The following is a 17,434-nucleotide window of genomic DNA, read 5'->3' as shown; positions in this document are numbered from 1 at the left end:
CTGTACCAAAACACATTTTTATTCAAACATCAAGTCTGCCTCAAAATACAACAGAGAAATCATGAACTCAAAATGTCATTGTGGGAAAAAAAAAAAAAACAATGACTGCGTAACAGTGCAAATCAGACCTTTCAGAATAAGGATAATAGCCTAACGCTAATAACAAGCCTTGCCAAAATTATGGGTCATTAAGTAAGAATACAAAATAATTGTTAGATTAAAGGAGAATTCCGGTGTGATATTGACCTAAAGTGTGTTGAAACATGATACCGAGTGTGAACGTATGTCTCATAGCCCATCTTGGCTTGTCCCCTGCACTCCAAAATCTGGCTAGTTAGCCGATGCTACCAACAGCTTTTTTTCAATGGTGGTGCTTGCATCGGGCAAACCATGCAAATAAATCATTGTTTTACACCATTTATGAGGCTCAATGTATCTCCACACTTCATTGGTAGACTTCCGAGGGGCCCTGACATTTAAAAAAGAGACATTGAGAACTTTGAAAAAGCACTGGTAGTTTACTTACAAGACGATTTATGCAGACAGTATCTTCACAAAGTTTAGCGTTTGCAGCCATCTTGAATTTAATCATGATAAGTCGAGCGACAAGTAAGAATGAACAAGTATGATAAGGGATCAGATTCCAAAAATAATTCTGTGGAAATGCATGGATTCCAGTTGCTGCTACTGGAAGAAACTGGAATCCATGCATTTCCACTGAATTATTTTTGGAATCTGAACCCTTATCATACCTGTTCATTCTTACTTGTTGCTCGACTTATCGTTGGTAGCATCGGCTAACTAGCGCCAGATTTTGGAGTGCAGGGGACAAGCCGAGATGGGCTATGAGACATACGTTCACACTTTCGGGATCATGTTTCAACACACTTTAGGTCAATATCACACCGGAATTCTCCTTTAAGTAGATTATGTTAAAACGACATGGACATTAGGCCGAACTGCCGATGTATTTTTTTTGCACACACGCTGGCGCTGCCTGCACATTCAATGTCCTCGGCTTCGCGAAATCAGTGCATATTCGCGCCTAATTATAGAACGCCAAAAAGAAACATAGTAGCTGGGCTGCATCCAGACACTTAGCTGCCGTCGGGGGCTGCATGCAGTCGACTCAACCTCTCTACGGACAGTTTTTAATGTTTATCAGAAAATAACTACTCAGTATTCTGATTGAGTATAATTTTCGGGACAATTAGGGCAGGATTCGGGATTCGGGACAACTGCTTGGATATCGGGACTGTCCCGAATTTTTTCGGGACGTCTGGTCACCCTATAATTTCACCCCTTTGGGCACTTTTGATTTCGTCCTTTCGAAACAGTGAAATATTCACGGGGGCATGGACGGTTTGCTAACCATTTTACTGCAGTGTCTCTAGCTGCTAGCCGGTGGTAGCATCCAGCTTGCATGTGCTATCAGCTAGCTAGCTAGTTCAAAAGTTGAAGTACTTATTGAGATACAGGGCTTTTTATGCCTCGACTAAGTTGATGTTTCCTATAAACAACAATTCATGTTCATAGAAACAACAAGGTCACTAAAACATTATATTAACCCTTAGAACCCGATTGACTTTTGGAATTCCTCTATTCATTGGTATTATGTATATCGATCCTTCTGGCTTATAAAAACAGACGAATTGACTGCAAAATAATAACGTCATGTACAAAAACCAACGCTGCACTCCCACTCTCGTTTGAATTACTCGCGGACCCGTGATCGGATAGATATGCCACGCATGTCAGATGAAAGAGGAGACAAGCTATCATTTGATACCAAGTACATCCTTCTGGGTTATAAAACAGACGAAGTGACAGCAAAATAATAACTTCATATAGCTGGACTTACCCCACGTTTTTGTCTGTTTTTGTGACAAAGCATGTTTATAATCCAATGCTATCTTGTGTTTCTCTATGGCAAAGCATGTTCATAATCCGGTTTTGAGATCCTAGCAAATTCCTGCATGGCATCCAATTCAAGGCTCACATTGCATTCCAATTTGTTCAACAAAGAAACACCTTTTTTGCCTTTACTTTGTTTATGGCAATGCAGTATAAAGTTGAGAATCATGAGTGCATACACACGCAGGCTAACACGCAAACTCGGGTCAAGTCAGGTCAGATCAGTTCGTGTCACAGATATGGAGCGCAGAAAAGTCATTTTTCATCACTAAATAAAAAAAGGCATTTATTTCGGTAAATCACACACCACATATTTCTGTAAATTACTCAGCCCCAGAGTATCCCTCCAACATGGCAATTATATTGCCAGATTCAGGACAGTCTGCCCTACACACAAATGAAATGCATGTAGAGCTATGAGCTTGCTGTGGTGAGATACATGACAAAATATAAGAATGTTTATAATACGCTTTTTGTATTTTAATTCTTTAAAGATCAAAATAAAATCAATGCCAGTCAATACTAATACATGAACTGATGGCAGATCTGGATAGCCTAGACTCTGCTGAAAAAAAACAATATATAATATGTGTGTATGGCACTTACAATGACCAGAATAAATCCTTATGAATAAATGTAGTGAAAATGCCCTAAAAACAGCTTAGGGTTCTAAGGGTTAATGTTAGCAACATTATAATGACATTCTAATGTCTGAAAGGCTAATGATTAGCCTATTGGCTACCTGAAAAGTTAAGTGTTTAAACTAGCATTTACAGTGTTCTATTTGATGGTGTATTGGCCCTGACTAAGTTTGTGTGATATATAAACCACAATCCTTGTTGATACAAGTACCAATGTTCGTCTAGAAAGTTTTTATTCACATTAAGATTTTCGCCATAGGCAGTAAAAGACTCCGCCATCTTTGTCAATAATTTTCGCTGATAAAGCAAACAATCTTTGGATAAAGTTTCAAACTATGATCATAACGGCCTTTCCACCAATCAGAGGCATCACTGTGGCATTGTGGGATTGTTCAGGATTGTGGGTAATGAAGTACTTATCCAAGACATCGCGATTAAAAGACATTTATTTTAAAACAAGGTTAGTGCCCCTTGAATTTTCGCCCTCTATATGACCATATACAATCGCTTAGTACAGCCGTAGCTGGTTTTGAGTCTACCATGTGCAGTTAAGTTTTTATGGCTTATACCCGAATTGTCAATGGAGAAATTGCATTGAATTCTTACTTCCGGAAACTCCTGTGGGCGGAACTGTGATGCTCTATTACTTAATCGCGCATTTTCCCCAAGTCACGCGAGAAGCCGCCATAGCTGCGTAGTGCGTACATTCTTCCTCTTGCTAACCTTAGATACCGCTTCGTGGAGCTGGCGGGAATTGAATCTGGTTGAAACCAGAGAGAGCAGTCGGTATGTCACAGATTTGCCTATAAATAAGTGTTTATTGTGTGTTTTAATATCGATTAATCTTTAACGAGTTTGTAATGTTGCTATAGCCAGTGCTTTGACTACAGCGGCTTTTTTAGCTTTGTGCAGATAGCCATTTCGCGCACCTAACACTAACGTTAGCCTATTTAGCTTGTACGGCCTGGTTAAGAGAATGAATGGCTTTGTTGGTGGAAATGAGCTTTGCCAAGCTATTAACTGAATTATATGTATTCACGTGATTTATGCGCAGATAATATACCTGCTCAATACATGTACAAGTGAACTTGAGCGTAGGAGTATAATTTCCAAGCGATTAGTAATTAATGTAACTAACGTTATGCTCCGTTGTTAGCCATCCTAGCATAGCATGGATGTCTTATATCAAGCATGAAAGAAGTTGGAAAATAAGTCAACATTATCTTCGCAATTCAGTGTTGCACGTTGCTCGCTATTTGTCATTTTTCATATGGGGAACGCATGATAAGTTTATCCCATTTCAGCTCCACTCATAAGCTAACGTTACATTAATGGTGTTGATGCATTTTGTTAAACTTAAGATAACGCTAGCTATTTTGGCTAAGTTGGCTGAAGTTAGCTACATGAGGCTCGAGCTGGCAGACAACGTAGCTATGATGGCTTTCAATCCAGTTGACAACAAACCCACAGATACTGTAGGATTTAAAGTTTTTAGAATGGCAAATTGTCAGAATGGCAGCTGTCAGTATGCCAACAAGAATTGCTGTTACGTTATTAGCTGCCCCCTAACTTAAACGTTGTATTCCTTTGCTTATATGCGTTTTGTCGGTTAGAAACTCCTTACCCTACGTTGCATTGGGTTAGGTTACGTTAATGTGAAGTTACAAATCTGACTGTTCATATCCCTACGTTGACTAAACACAGCAGGCTTACCGAGTCGGCATTAAAAGTCGACTCATTTATTTTGCCATTACTGCAGTTTTTCGTTATTTGCGCAGTTTACGTCATGGCAGACAGCGATGATGAGTACGACCGCCGTCGGAGGGACAAGTTCCGCCGGGAGAGGAGTGACTACGACCGCTCTAGAGAAAGAGAGGACCGGCGCAGAGACGACTGGAGTGACAGGTGAATGAGAGGGAGCAAAGGGCCATTTGATGGATCAGAATATAACTGTAAACTCTTAAACTAATTTATTTGTAACGCTAATTGGTAACTTGAATACTAGCCAGATGCACTGCATTGCAGTAATAGTCTGCATTCTCATAGTGAGACCTTACAGTAATTGTTTTGTATTTGCATCTAAAATGGAAGGTACTGCTGATGACTTGGAGGATTGTCATTTACTGTTGTTTTCCCTTGTTTCTGATTACTGGCGCCCATCGGGCAGGGAATGGGACAGAGGCCGGGAGCGGCGCAGCCGTGGGGAATACAGAGACTACGAACGGGGTCGCCGTGAACGATTCTCGCCCCCCAGGCATGACATGGGATCCCAGCCTAAACGGATGAGGCGAGACTGGTAGGCTTGTCTCCGTCTGTCTTGTCAAGTGTGAATACTCTTTCTCTTGGTGGGTGTACTCTTGCTTGCTTGGTTCTGTTATTCACCTTCAACTCCGGTGTCTCGTTCTTGTGCAGGGATGACCACGGAGGGGACCCATATCATGGAGGGTTTGACCTGGGCTATGGTGGGGGTGGCGGGCCAAGTTACGCTCCTCCCCAGCCTTGGGGCCATCCAGATATGCACCTGATGCAGCCTCATCATGCTATTCCTATCCAGGCCAGGTGAGTTTTGCCATCTTTGCACATTATCTTCTAAATCCTCCATTTAGTGTTGATGTGGGCCTTCATGTAGATAAAGACTCCCACCTCTGATTGTTGACCGTTTTTGTCGGTAAGGTTGGGGAATATCCATGACATGGACCTGGGACCTCCTCCGCCTGTGATGAAGAATTTCCGAGAGTTCTTGCTCTCGCTCGATGAGTCTGTGGATGAGATGGAGGCGGTGAAGCGCTACAACGAATACAAGATCGACTTCAGGCGGCAGCAGATGCAAGACTTTTTCCTGGCCCACAAAGATGAAGAGTGGTACGAACAAAATTGCCATTGTAGTTCATCTCAACCGCTTCTTCTCCTCACATGCATTGGCGTTACCCTTGGGAGAGGGAAAGTGGATATTTAGGGTTGTAGTGGTTGCAGTGATTCACACAGAAAGGATTTGATCTGCCTTTCTGTTGATAGGGTTGGATTACTCTACGTCTACATGAAATGGAAGATGACGGGGTACCAGATAGTTATCAAAAGTAGGCTATGGCTGCTGATCAAAAGTAGGCTATGGCTGCTGGCGTTTTAAGAAGCAGAAAGTATAATTTGGAGTACACTGGATGGACTGCCAGCAGAAAGGGTGTTTAAGGAGTAGCCTTAACTAGTACTACTGTCTATCACTTATCATGGATGTCAGATGGTCCATAGCCATGGGGTTTGAGTAAAGTCTGTCTTTGCCATCTGTATAGGATTCAACTGTTGGTACAATGGTAAAGTCTTCTTCTTCCACTATTATTATTATTATTATTATTATTATTATTATTAGTTGTAGCCTCTCCTCTCAGTGGCGTTTATCACTTGAGGTAAAAAGAAAAGTCCTTAAAACCTGCTAAGGATGAGTTAACAGAAAAGTAACCAGGGACTGTCCTAGTGGAAGGTGTTCAATAACTAATTCTGTTTCAGTCTGTGTTTGCTTTTAATGTGAAGGCTTGCAAAACTGGGCTGTCTGATTGGATGCCTTTGTGTGGAGTGTCCAAACCCTTCAAGAGAGGTGGTCACATATAAGCATTAACTGTTTGACTTGGCCTGCCTTTATGTCACACTGTTTTCCCCACAGGTTTCCAGTAGTTGTGAAGGAATGTCAATGCTGTTGTGTTGCTTTTTTGTTTTCTGCGTTAACAAGACAAACACTTCTTTCCTCACCCTCCCTCCTTCCCCCTTCTCCCTCCCTTCACAACAAAGTTGTGGAAGATGAGCAAAAGTGGGACCCTACGCAGGAGTCATGAGCAGTCAGTCAGGGCTTGCACTGCGCACAATGCAGTTGCTTTTAGAAAACCACAGTACTAGGGCCCTAGGTAGTCAGACAACACAAAACCTAAGCCCTGTTGCGTACACGGAACTAGATTTTTTTTCTTTTCTTAAGCGTGTGATTTATCATTTTTTCCCACTCTTTTTTTTTCTTTTTCTCATATTTGGATGCAATCGAAAAAAGCAGAGATTGCGTGTGCGCATGCACACGGCGGAACGTGTTTTTTTTGACTGAAGGAAACATCTCTCTCAGTCTGTATGTGTGTTAATGCTGGGAGCAGAAAAGGTAAATTTAGTCCACACCACGCCAAGTTCTGTTTTTTCACCTGAATAGCTTAATTTAAAACATGTTGCTTTAATCCTGTTTGTCTTCCTTTCATCTCTGCTTGAATTGTGGTGAGTGGAATAACCAAAATATCTATGACGGTGACTGACATACTTTCAGTTGCTTACCCTTGAGAATTGATAGAATCCCTGTCCTTAAATGGGGCCAGTGAAAGTTTTCTGTTAAATAAAGCAGGTTCTGGTCAAAAGGTCAATTGACCCAATAAATAGCCAGGCACACTACAATACACATACTCAATTCTCAGTAGCCTACAAGTCCAAGTGCCACTTGCAATTTACACTGCTATTTTAAAGTGCCCTAACATGCTTTCGCTTTTTGCCCCTGCCCCCGCCTCTCCCCACCCCCTCCACCCCCATTCCACTGCGGCCACTCTTGGAATGCCTTGATGCTTGAACTCAGGTTCCGCTCCAAGTACCACCCCGATGAAGCTGGCCGACGCAAGGTCGAAGCTCACGGAGCTCTGGAGAACAGGCTGGGTGTCTACTCGTACCTCATGGACAATGGCTGGTTTGACAACGTCTCCCTTGATATCGACAAGGCCCAGGCCATTATCAAGATCTTGGATGCAGGTACTGTCAAAATGAACTCCAATGAAAGCCAATCTCTGTAACGGAATATAGAAAAATCAGGCATATTAGACTGTTACAAAGATATACCACCAGGAGGCCATCTGTGATGAAGCACCAGAAAGTTGATTACTAAACTGTTGATCTGCTCACTCATGTCTGATGGTGGAGGACCATGTGGGCATCTTTGGACATGTAATAGGCCATAAGTTATCAGTGTGAGAGCATGTGAAAACAGTACCTGTAATTTGTCAGCAGAGGGCCAGCTATTTCTCTTCTGTGTGCAGCCACAGTCCTTGTGACATGGTATCATTGTCCTGTGGCTTGTCTTGTCTTGTCCTCCAGCTGTCATCAAGATGGAGGGAGGCACGGAGCATGACCTGCGCATCCTGGAGATGCCCTGCGAGGAGGAGGAACGAGAGAGGCTGTCCTCCGGAGGCTCCGAGCCGCCCAAACGAGAGGAGCTCCGCCCAGTTGACGCGGACCGTAAACCACCCACCGAGAAGGACAACAAAGAGAAGGTGTGTGTAGGGTCGAGGAGGAACTATTTACAGCTGGTTTCCCAGATATGGATTCAGATGAGTTCTAAACTAAAAGAGAACTTAATTGAAGATTTACATTGGAAAACAGGAAATCTATCCTTAGAGTGTGTGTTTTTGTGTGAGGAAGGATACAGTAGACTTTTGGAGGAACAATCCTTGCTAATTGTTTAAAATCTGTAACTTTCCATAGCCGGACGGTGCAGCAGATGCAGAGAAGGACGCACAACTACAGGACGCTGGTGGTGACGGAGACAAGGCAGAGAAGGAGCCCCCAGTGGAGGACCCTCCAGAGCCCAAAAGGGTACGTGTGTGTTGTGACGCATCCATTCCACTGACTTATCAGACGTGTACCATCTTGTGATTTGTGTGTTCCGGTACTTAATTGCCATCTTTGTGTCCCACCCATCCAGACGTCCAAGAGCAGAAAGAGGAAGAGGACTATGAGTGGGGACAGTGAGGACGAGGCTAGCGCCTCAGACAGCGATTCCGACTCTGACTCCGACTCCAACTCGCAGACCTCGGACAAGCCCCCCGAGAAGGAGGAGGGAGAGGAGAAAGAGGAGGAGGAGGAGGGGGAGGAGGGGGAGGGTATGTGCCCATCATTACATCAGCCCTGACCAAAGGGCTGTTGTCTGTGTATAACTTGAACTGTTCGGTCTGTGGATTAGAATAGTTCAGGCCTTGTCATCTAAATGTGTTGGTGTGTTGTGCTTCTTCAGCTGATACAAAGGAAAAAGAGGATGATGAAGAGGAGGACAAACAGAAGCAGAAGGAGAGAGACAGAGAGAAGGAGAAGGAGAAAGAAAAAGAGAAGGAGAAGGAAAAGGAAAAGGAGAAGGAGGAGAAGAAGCCTAAAGACGATCTGCCACCGTCGCCTCGGCCCCTCCACAAGACCTGCTCTCTCTTTATGAGGAACATCGCCCCATCCATCTCCAAAGCTGAGATCATTGCTGTGAGTGTGCGCACACACACACACACACACACACACATGCACAATGCATATATGGATATATTCTCCCTTATTCATTATCTTGTACAAAAATAAGCATTTTTTGTACATGTGGAGTACAAGTGTACACAAACACACACACACAGTGTAGATGGTTGAATAAATGTCAGCGGTGTCTCCTCAGCTGTGCCGGAGGTACCCTGGCTTCATGCGTGTGTGTCTGTCGGAGCCCCAGCCAGAGCGCAGGTCAGTTTCTCCCTCCTTCCCTTTAAACCCCCTCAGCCCTTTAAACCCCCAGACATGAGATGGCTCACTGCCACATTTATATATTTTAGGTTCTTCAGACGTTGCTGGGTGACGTTCGACCGCAGCGTGAACATCAAAGAGACCTGCTGGAACTTGCAAAACATCCGGGTGAGTTGTCAGTTATTTACTCAGTTATATTGAGCCAGTACTATTCAGTGTAATTACCCCTTAATAATCAGTAGACAGTTGTATACAGATGTATATTTACTTTTTTTAAATTATTTTTTTTTTAAAACATGGCTTGTACCATGTATTATGTAAAATGTGCTGTTGGCAGGATTAACTCGGATGTGTTTGATTTCCTAGTTGCGGGACTGTGAGCTGGCACCAGGGGTGAACCGTGACTTGGCACGGCGTGTCCGCAATGTCAATGGGATGACACAGCACAAGCAGGTGCTCCGCAATGACATCAAGCTGGCAGCCAAACTGATCCATGCCCTGGATGAGAGGGAACGTCTCTGGAGCCCAAAAGCCAGGGTTGAAGGCCAGGCCATGGAGGTAAGATATCTCTCACACACGCACACACACTAGGGCTGTAATGACACACCAACCTCACGATTCGGTTTGTATCACGATTTTAGACCCACGGTTAGATTTTTTTATTATTTTTTTTTTTTTTTTTTTTTTTTTATTACGTGACATTTTATTAAATAACATTTTAATAGCCTACCTTGTAACACCAGAGGATTACAATATAATATATAGTATACTGTATTTTCCGGACTATAAGCAACACTTTTTTTCATAGTTTGGCTGGTCCTGCGACTTAGTCAGGTGCGACTTATATATGAAAAAAATATATAATTGAACATGATTTTAAATGTTAATTTATATTAACTGACATGAACCCTACATGAAACATTACTGTCTACAGCCTCGAGAGAGCGCTCTCAAATGCACAAGTCCTGTGCACTTTCAGCCAGAGATTAATGCTTGCGCTATGCCTGAAACACACGTGCATACCTTTATAGCCGGGCCTCAGATTCAGACAAATAAAAGCCAGTATAATTTTGTTTCAATTTTAACTCATAAAAGAGCTCTTCTTAATATTTTATATTGTTGGTTGGTTTAATATTGTTGCCAATTAAAAGTCATTGTCCTACACCATGAGTCTCCAACACATTGCTCTCAAGCTACCAGTCGCATGCCGCCCCCTTCTGAGCTAGAGGCTGAAGCAGTAACCTACATTTAAACACAATTGTTGCTGCCAGGCATCAGCCTATGAAGTTTATACAATAAAGTAAATCATGCATAATTTAAAAATAACTAAATTTAGCCCATCTTAGACCTCTTTGGCTATATGAATAAGGTTTCCCTTGCAGCACAGCACACGTTCCATGAATGAATGAAAGCGGATGCCTTATCTCGCAATAAGCGGATGGAAATCCAGCCACTCTTTCATACATGAAACTTAATAATGAACCATTAAATACCCCACAGATTTCAGTGGTCATCAGTCCTGATATTTTGCAATATAATCAAACAGTCCAAACGTAAATTAAATCTCAAATTGAACATCTTTTGCTTTTGATAGCCTACCGGTATGCTGCTCCAAACGAAAAGTAGGCCTATGTCTCACAATAAAATGCAAGAAATAGAGGCCTATAATGATGGTCTGTCTCCTAAACATTCCTCACCCATTATCTAGACATGCATGAAAACATTTGAAAACAAAACTCACTGCCATGTAGGCTAATATTTGAATGCTGTTTTGCTACTAATTATCTTTCACGTAATGAATACGCACAGAAAGTGAAAGTAGGCCTAATGTGCGCTCCGTGTCTGTAGCTGTCTGTTCACATCCGCAATCGGTTAACGTTCCTCAAATGAAGAACACATCTATGTTCTCTCGCGTTATAGGCGGTCATGCTTCTATGTTTGAAAAATTCCTGACGGTTCCTGATCGCTAAACGTTTGTTTTCCTTTCCTGTCGATAGCGGTTGATGTAGAAGCACATAGGCTATAATTTGACTTCAGCGGTGACTAATCTTGCTGAGAGAGAGCGCAACGAGAGAGAGAGAGGCACCCCCAAAGTGGTCCCGCACGTGTTGAAGTCAGAGTTGGAACGTCCAGTCAATAGTCTCGCATTCATATCATAGTCTACTAATTGGACTGTTTAGTTTCCCCATGTGTGTTTTAAGTTTCAAGGTAATACTTGTTTTCCTTGGGACTAGGGATGTAACGATTACCGGTATAATGGTAAACCGTGATAAAAATGTTGACGATAACAATTACCGTTTTCTTTTCAAATATCATAATTATCACGGTTGATTACCGTGTGTTTAATCCTTCGCCGCTTCAGCCGAGCCTGCTTTTGACATACAGTAGGCCTGGTACAATGAAACAAAACTGGTACCCTACTGATTCTGTTGTCTAATTGATGGTTGATTTTAAAAGGCGGAACATTTTCACCGCAAAATGTGCACTGTATCATGTAGCCACTCTGCGTCTTTTTATGTTCGTGTCCACATTAAATCCATTCCACTCACGTTATCAAGAGAATACAGTAGCCTAAAGTTTTATTTCAAACGCTTACTTTGGTCTCACTCATTGGATCCAAATAATAGAAATAGCAAACTCTAAGTTATGGTAGGGTGAGTTAAACTATAAGCACATCACCAATTAAACATGAAGAAAATTTGTTGAACTATTTCAGTATGTAGGCCTATCAGTGCTTTCTGAACATATTGAACACACTTTTAGAAATACCATAATAAAACCGAAAACTGTGATTTCACCTCACTGTTATAGTGACCATTTTCATACCGTTACATCCCTACTTGGGACAGGCCCTTTTGGGAAACGTTGGTATTGAGATGATCCGTCAACTTGAATGCAAGAGTTTTAAACAAATATGTGCAGCATACTAATGATGCTAAGCGGATTCAATAGTAATGTAGCTAGTAGTCTTCTATGCGTCCTTGGTTTCACGATTGTGAATGTTTTATTTGGATTGTGTTGGCCGAGTCGCGCGTGTTCATTGAGCAGGAGAGGGAGGAAGAGCGAGAGGAAGAGGGGGGTATGAAATTATTAGTTATTTATTTATTTTTGGACAACGTAGGCTACCGGTAAGTAAAGCGGGAGATGTAGTTGCTTATGCAGCCGCGTAAGCTGCAAAGCACTGCATGAAACACTAGAAAGGGTGTGTCGAGGTTCTGCCTTTTTACACCGCGACACAGTATCGTGGATATGACTGTTGCGATTTCGGTTTTGAATCGCATATTGTTACAGCCCTAACACACACACACACAGGCTGCTGACCTATGACTCTCGTGCGCTAATTCCCTTGGCAGGTTTGTCACATTAAGGGCAAACTCTTTTTACTCCTCCAATAATGACCAAATTTTCCTATGTCCTTTTCCTAGTTATCAGCCCAGAACCCGATCCTGAAGAACATCACCGATTACCTGATCGAGGAGGTGAGCGCGGAGGAGGAGGAGCTGCTCGGCAGTATGGGGGGAGTAGACTCCGAAGAGGGGGCCAAGGAGGGCAACCCGTCCGAGGTCACCGTTGAGAGGGACGACAAGCTGGTCAAGGTATCGCCCTCTGCCTCTCAAGGCTTTTCATCTGTATCTCCGCTAAGGGAAGTGTGCACTTGCAGAGGATTTTTTTTTTCTGGGTGGAGCAGAGAAGATCCAACCTGCTAGTTAGGACCACTTCAGTGTTTAGTGGCTGAAATTATGAACAGCAAAAATTTGGCCATATTCCATGACTTCGAATGAACAAATGTAGTAGGTCTTCAGATTGGCCAAAAACAAGATGCTGTTTTATGTAGATGTAATGGACAATTGAGTTTCTCATCTTTTTTATTCATTTATTTTTTTCTCACCTGTCCTCAGGTGTTGGACCGGCTGCTTCTATACCTCCGCATTGTGCACTCCATCGACTACTACAACTCTTGCGAGTACCCCAGCGAGGACGAGATGCCCAACCGGTGTGGTATCATCCACGTGCGTGGGCCCATTCCACCCAACCGCATCACGCACAGAGAGGGTGAGTGACTCTAACTTGATGCAAGCCGTGTACCCGCGGACAGGGAAGGCACAGAACCTGAGGGAGGCACAGAACCTTTTTCTGGGGTGGGTGGGGTCATAGGTTTTTTCCTTTCAGATTAATTGATTCTCATATTAATGATTGACCGTCTGCTCCTTCTGTGACGTGTCTGTGTGTAGTGGGAGACTGGCAGAAGACATTTGAGGAGAAGCTGAGTCCACTGTTCAGTGTTAAGGAGACCCTTGCTGAGGAGGAGGCGGCCAAAATGGGACGCAAAGACCCGGAGCAGGAAGTGGAGAAGTTTGTGTCGGCCAACACTCAGGAGCTGGGCAAGGACAAGTGGCTATGCCCTCTCAGTGGCAAGAAGTTTAAGGTGGGAGATTGGCTCTCGCTTGTCTGTCTGTCTTTACATAACCACTCCTGTACTCTTTGAATACCTTTTTGCGCTTGTAGGATTTTGTTATCTCAAAGGTCTGATTTTAAAATTGAGACAAGCTGGTATTGATCTTGTATCTCGCATCATACAGTTATCCTTGTCCTTTGCAGGGTCCTGAGTTTGTGAGGAAGCATATTTTGAACAAGCACGGAGATAAGATTGAGGAAGTCAAGAAGGAAGTCGAGTTCTTCAACAACTTCTTGATGGACGCCAAAAGGCCATCCCTTCCTGAGATGAAGCCCCCACCTCCCCCAGGCCCTGGACAAGGTGAGTGCGTCCAGCTGCTCTGGACAAAAGGCAATACTAAAAAACCTGTTAGGAGTAGCCTATTGTGTCTACGATTATCCTAATAACTTTTTGCCTATGGCTAGTCCACAAACTCTAACATAGTTTGTGCCACGTTTAGCACAATATTAACAGTAAGCATGACATTAAGTTGGTATAAACAGCCTTTGGAAATAGAAGCATATAATGGCATGATGCTACTTAGAAATTTCCTGTTTGCAATTAAAAGTGATATGTGAGCCTGGTAGCCACCTAGCTATCTGAGTGGAATGTGTTTCAATCGCCATATCTTGTGCTTCATGTAACGGCTTATTGAAGACTTCAAGACTCTCCAGTCCCATCTTCTCCAGCCTCGTCTTTGTTGCCTTCATGATTTCATTTTAAAAGTTTCTTATATTAAAAAGTAGATATCAATTATCAACAATGACAAGCCAGCCAGAACCTGCCACTCTTTCTGTGATGAATGACTATTTAGTCAAGTGATAAACCCTCATTACACTCTCTATCCCTCTCATGCGCGCTCAGACGCGAGATCCCAAAAAGTATCATCCTTGTGTAACATGCTGTTTTAATGTTGACATTGTAAACATTCTCTAGGAAGGGTGAAAACCAGTTTGCTGCTAACCACAACGTTGTCTATCGCAGGGGAAAAAATGGCGAGCAGCCTGTGATGACTCAATTAAATGCTCAGCAAGCTGGTTTAAAGTGCATGACGGGCCAGTTTGCCCACCTATGGGCTAGCTAGAGGGAATCGGATAACTCCACAATCTCCTCCAGCCTCTTCTTTGTTGCCTTTGTGATTTTTTTTATTATTATTATTATAAAGTGTCTTTTATATTAAAAAGTAGCTATCAATTACAAACAATGACAAGCCAGCCAGAACCTGCCACTTTCTCTCAGTGCCACTGCACTCGGATACGTTCCCAATTAAATGGAGTAGCATAACGTTCAAGTTAGATCTTAATGGAGATTGAGAGAGAACCCCGAAAAGTATCATTCTTATGTAGCATGCTGTTGGTGCATATTGCCATTGTAAACATTCTCTAAGAAGATTAAAAATCAGTTTACAGTAAAGCTGTGTATTGGCAAAATGTTGGTGACCCCTCTGTCTCTTGATGCTCTATGCACAGTGCGTGATGCGCGCCTGGTGTTAGCAGCGGCACTGATTAGGGATTAAACATTAGGGATGATCCGACGGACCTCCGGAGTCAGTCAAAGTTTCGCTGTCTCGCGATGTAAGAAATTGCTTTACAACACTACAAACATACATGCCAGGCACCAGCTAGAACACGTTAGAGATGGAGTTTCTTAGACATTAGTCATGGCAGAGCCACCAAAAAGAAGCAGAAAGCGAGTAAACCGTTGTCAGATGAACAGGGAAAGAGGAAACCGTAGACTGAGGAATGTCATCAAATATACTCTGAATCTGTAGGGGGACCTGTAGAGAAAAAAGCAAAAAACAGCTAGGAAATTGCCAAAACTGCATAGGGTGCCTTTAACAAACCTGCTTTGTTAATATACTTTCAGCCAATTATGTAGATTTCTCTTCTGTCTCTCCCCCCATAGGAGTTCTCTCTCCTGGGCTTCCCTTCGCTCCCCAGGCCCCCCAGGGCCTAATGGGCTTCGGCCAGCCCAGGCCACCCATCATGGGATATGGAGGTAAGGCAGAGTTCACACTCCCTCTGCTCCGAATCAGTTAGCAATGTACGGTTGGTTTGTACTGATGCCCTGATTCTGTATGTTTTTGTTTCTTTTCCCCCCGCTTAGGAAGTCCTTATCCACCCAACCAGTATGGAGGAGGCAGAGGAAACTATGACAATTTCCGTGGTCAGGGAGGCTACCCAGGAAAGCCCCGCAACAGGTAAGACTTGAGATCGGAGTGAAAGCCTTCCATAATCAACAAAGGAACATGGTGAGAAATTAGAGATGCAGAGAGGTATACTTTTCAAAACAGTGTAGTGATTGTTCGTCACTGAGTGACCGCTTGCCTTTTTCCCCTTCAGAATGATCCGTGGGGATCCCCGCAACATCATCGAGTACCGTGACCTGGATGCCCCTGATGATGTTGACTTCTTTTAAAAATGGCCTGTTTTTACTTTCTCATCTTGTTTCGAACGGTCAGCTCACTAGCTTTATGTAAACCTCATTACTTTTTAACTAGATATTTTTCAAGCAACTGTACTATTGCATCACATGTCCCAGTGGAAAAATGAACCCCTTACCATCTTCGGTAATGAATCATCCGTCACTCCATGGACTGATAATTGATTTTATTTTGCTAAGTCTACCATAGGACAAACCTTTCAAAAGCCCCATGTATAAATTGAATTGAAAGAGCAGAGACTGCTAGTAAAATATAATGCAAGGATGTATGATTGTAACACTTTCAAGGAATAAATACACCTTTCTTTATTGGGTTGTTCTTTTGACATTGTTCATCTGCAAATGAGAACTTCAGGGACAAAGAAGTTGTCAAGTATACTACTCAGAAAAAGGAAAGGAACCATATTGAAACGGCACACAGGTTAAACTGGAACTTTTCATTAAATGAGATGCTTATCAAACATTGCCATATATATTATAAAAAATATACTAAATACCACACCAGATGTGCTTAAGATGGATGAGTGACCGCAATAAGCCAGAAGAAACGGCATAGCCTATTAAAAAAAAAAAAAAAACTTTGTTTAAAACAAGACTACTTAAAGCTGCAGTTGGCAAGATTTTTTTGTTTATCATATTCACTGAAACTCACACTGCTCTGATAGAACAACATAAATCAGCCGGTTTTAGAAAAAAAAACTGCACTTTTACCTCCACCTAGAGCCTGTTATTTGTTTTGCAAAAATCCACAGCTTCCGGTTCTTCTGGTCCAATCAGAGCAGGGCTGTGTGAGATCTGACTGTCAGTCTGGTGCGCACTGACAAGCACAAAGGGTGCTCCGTGGTAGTGGGGGAGGGGCATGAGAGTTGTAAACATTACAAATTTTGGCTAAGTCCCCTCAATCTGTCAGACTTTCCAACTGCAGCTTTAAATATTCAGTCCCTGCTACGAGTTGTACTTATTGGTCTAATGTGCTTGAAGTTTTGGTAACAGTGGCTGCTCACTCACAAATGTACAGTATGAGTTCTCGGGTACAGTGGTCAGCTTCCCACTCCAAACCCATTGGGAAACAATTGTTTTTAAATGAAACTAAAATCCAATGTCTGCTTGCTTTACAAAGACAATATAAGAACATGTATAGAAGTGGTTGCTAGAGGAACTGAAATGGTTGCTATGGTGTTGCGAGGGTAGAGATGGTGGTAGCTAAGCTAAATATAATGGTTGCTATGCTGGTTGCTAGAGCAATCATGTTAGTTCACAATATAGAAGTGGTTGTGAGGGTACATGGTGGTTGCTATACTAAAAAGGTTGCTATGCTGGTTGCTAGGGAAATTATGTTGGTTGCTAGGTTGGAATTGAAGTGGACATGGATACTGCATTGTTTTGCATGCATTGTAACTACCGCAAAGCGGTGCAAAATTATGACAGCCACTCAGTCCTGCACATTCTCTCCGCAAAAAATTGGTGTCACTAAATGTACACATAAATTAATTTATTGTATGGCCCC

At 42.7% G+C, this 17,434-nt stretch overlaps 1 protein-coding gene across 2 annotated transcripts; it reads left to right on the top strand.

Moving 5' to 3' along the window:
* The first annotated feature begins 3,229 nt into the window (after positions 1-3,229).
* srrt (serrate RNA effector molecule homolog (Arabidopsis)) lies at positions 3,230-16,236 on the top strand. 2 transcript variants are annotated; one of them, XM_048237326.1, is made up of 20 exons: positions 3,230-3,341; positions 4,334-4,460; positions 4,723-4,851; positions 4,968-5,114; positions 5,229-5,417; positions 7,147-7,316; positions 7,659-7,834; positions 8,046-8,156; positions 8,266-8,443; positions 8,575-8,807; positions 8,989-9,050; positions 9,140-9,218; positions 9,417-9,608; positions 12,476-12,646; positions 12,950-13,103; positions 13,283-13,476; positions 13,650-13,806; positions 15,391-15,483; positions 15,592-15,685; positions 15,828-16,236. In XM_048237326.1, the coding sequence occupies exons 2-20, from the start codon at positions 4,342-4,344 to the stop codon at positions 15,901-15,903; spliced, it is 2,724 nt and encodes a 907-aa protein (XP_048093283.1). In that variant the 5' UTR covers positions 3,230-3,341; positions 4,334-4,341; the 3' UTR covers positions 15,904-16,236. The 2 variants fall into 2 exon arrangements, with proteins under 2 accessions (XP_048093283.1, XP_048093282.1); XM_048237325.1 differs by having other exon boundaries at positions 4,708-4,851.
* The last annotated feature ends 1,198 nt before the right edge of the window (positions 16,237-17,434 follow it).

The sequence above is a fragment of the Alosa alosa genome, chromosome 2, assembly GCF_017589495.1.
Source record: "Alosa alosa isolate M-15738 ecotype Scorff River chromosome 2, AALO_Geno_1.1, whole genome shotgun sequence".
NCBI classification, from domain to species: Eukaryota; Metazoa; Chordata; class Actinopteri; order Clupeiformes; family Clupeidae; genus Alosa; species Alosa alosa.
Note: the sequence above shows the minus strand (reverse complement) of the source record. Positions and strands in the feature narration are given on the sequence as shown.

Excerpts from the sequence above, each read along its gene's own strand:
- srrt (XM_048237325.1), top strand. The coding sequence starts at position 4,342 with ATGGCAGACAGCGATGATGAGTACGACCGCCGTCGGAGGGACAAGTTC. Across the intron at positions 4,852-4,967 it reads AAACGGATGAGGCGAGACTG|GGATGACCACGGAGGGGACC; the intron begins GTAGGCTTGTCT and ends GTTCTTGTGCAG. Across the intron at positions 7,835-8,045 it reads AGAAGGACAACAAAGAGAAG|CCGGACGGTGCAGCAGATGC; the intron begins GTGTGTGTAGGG and ends AACTTTCCATAG.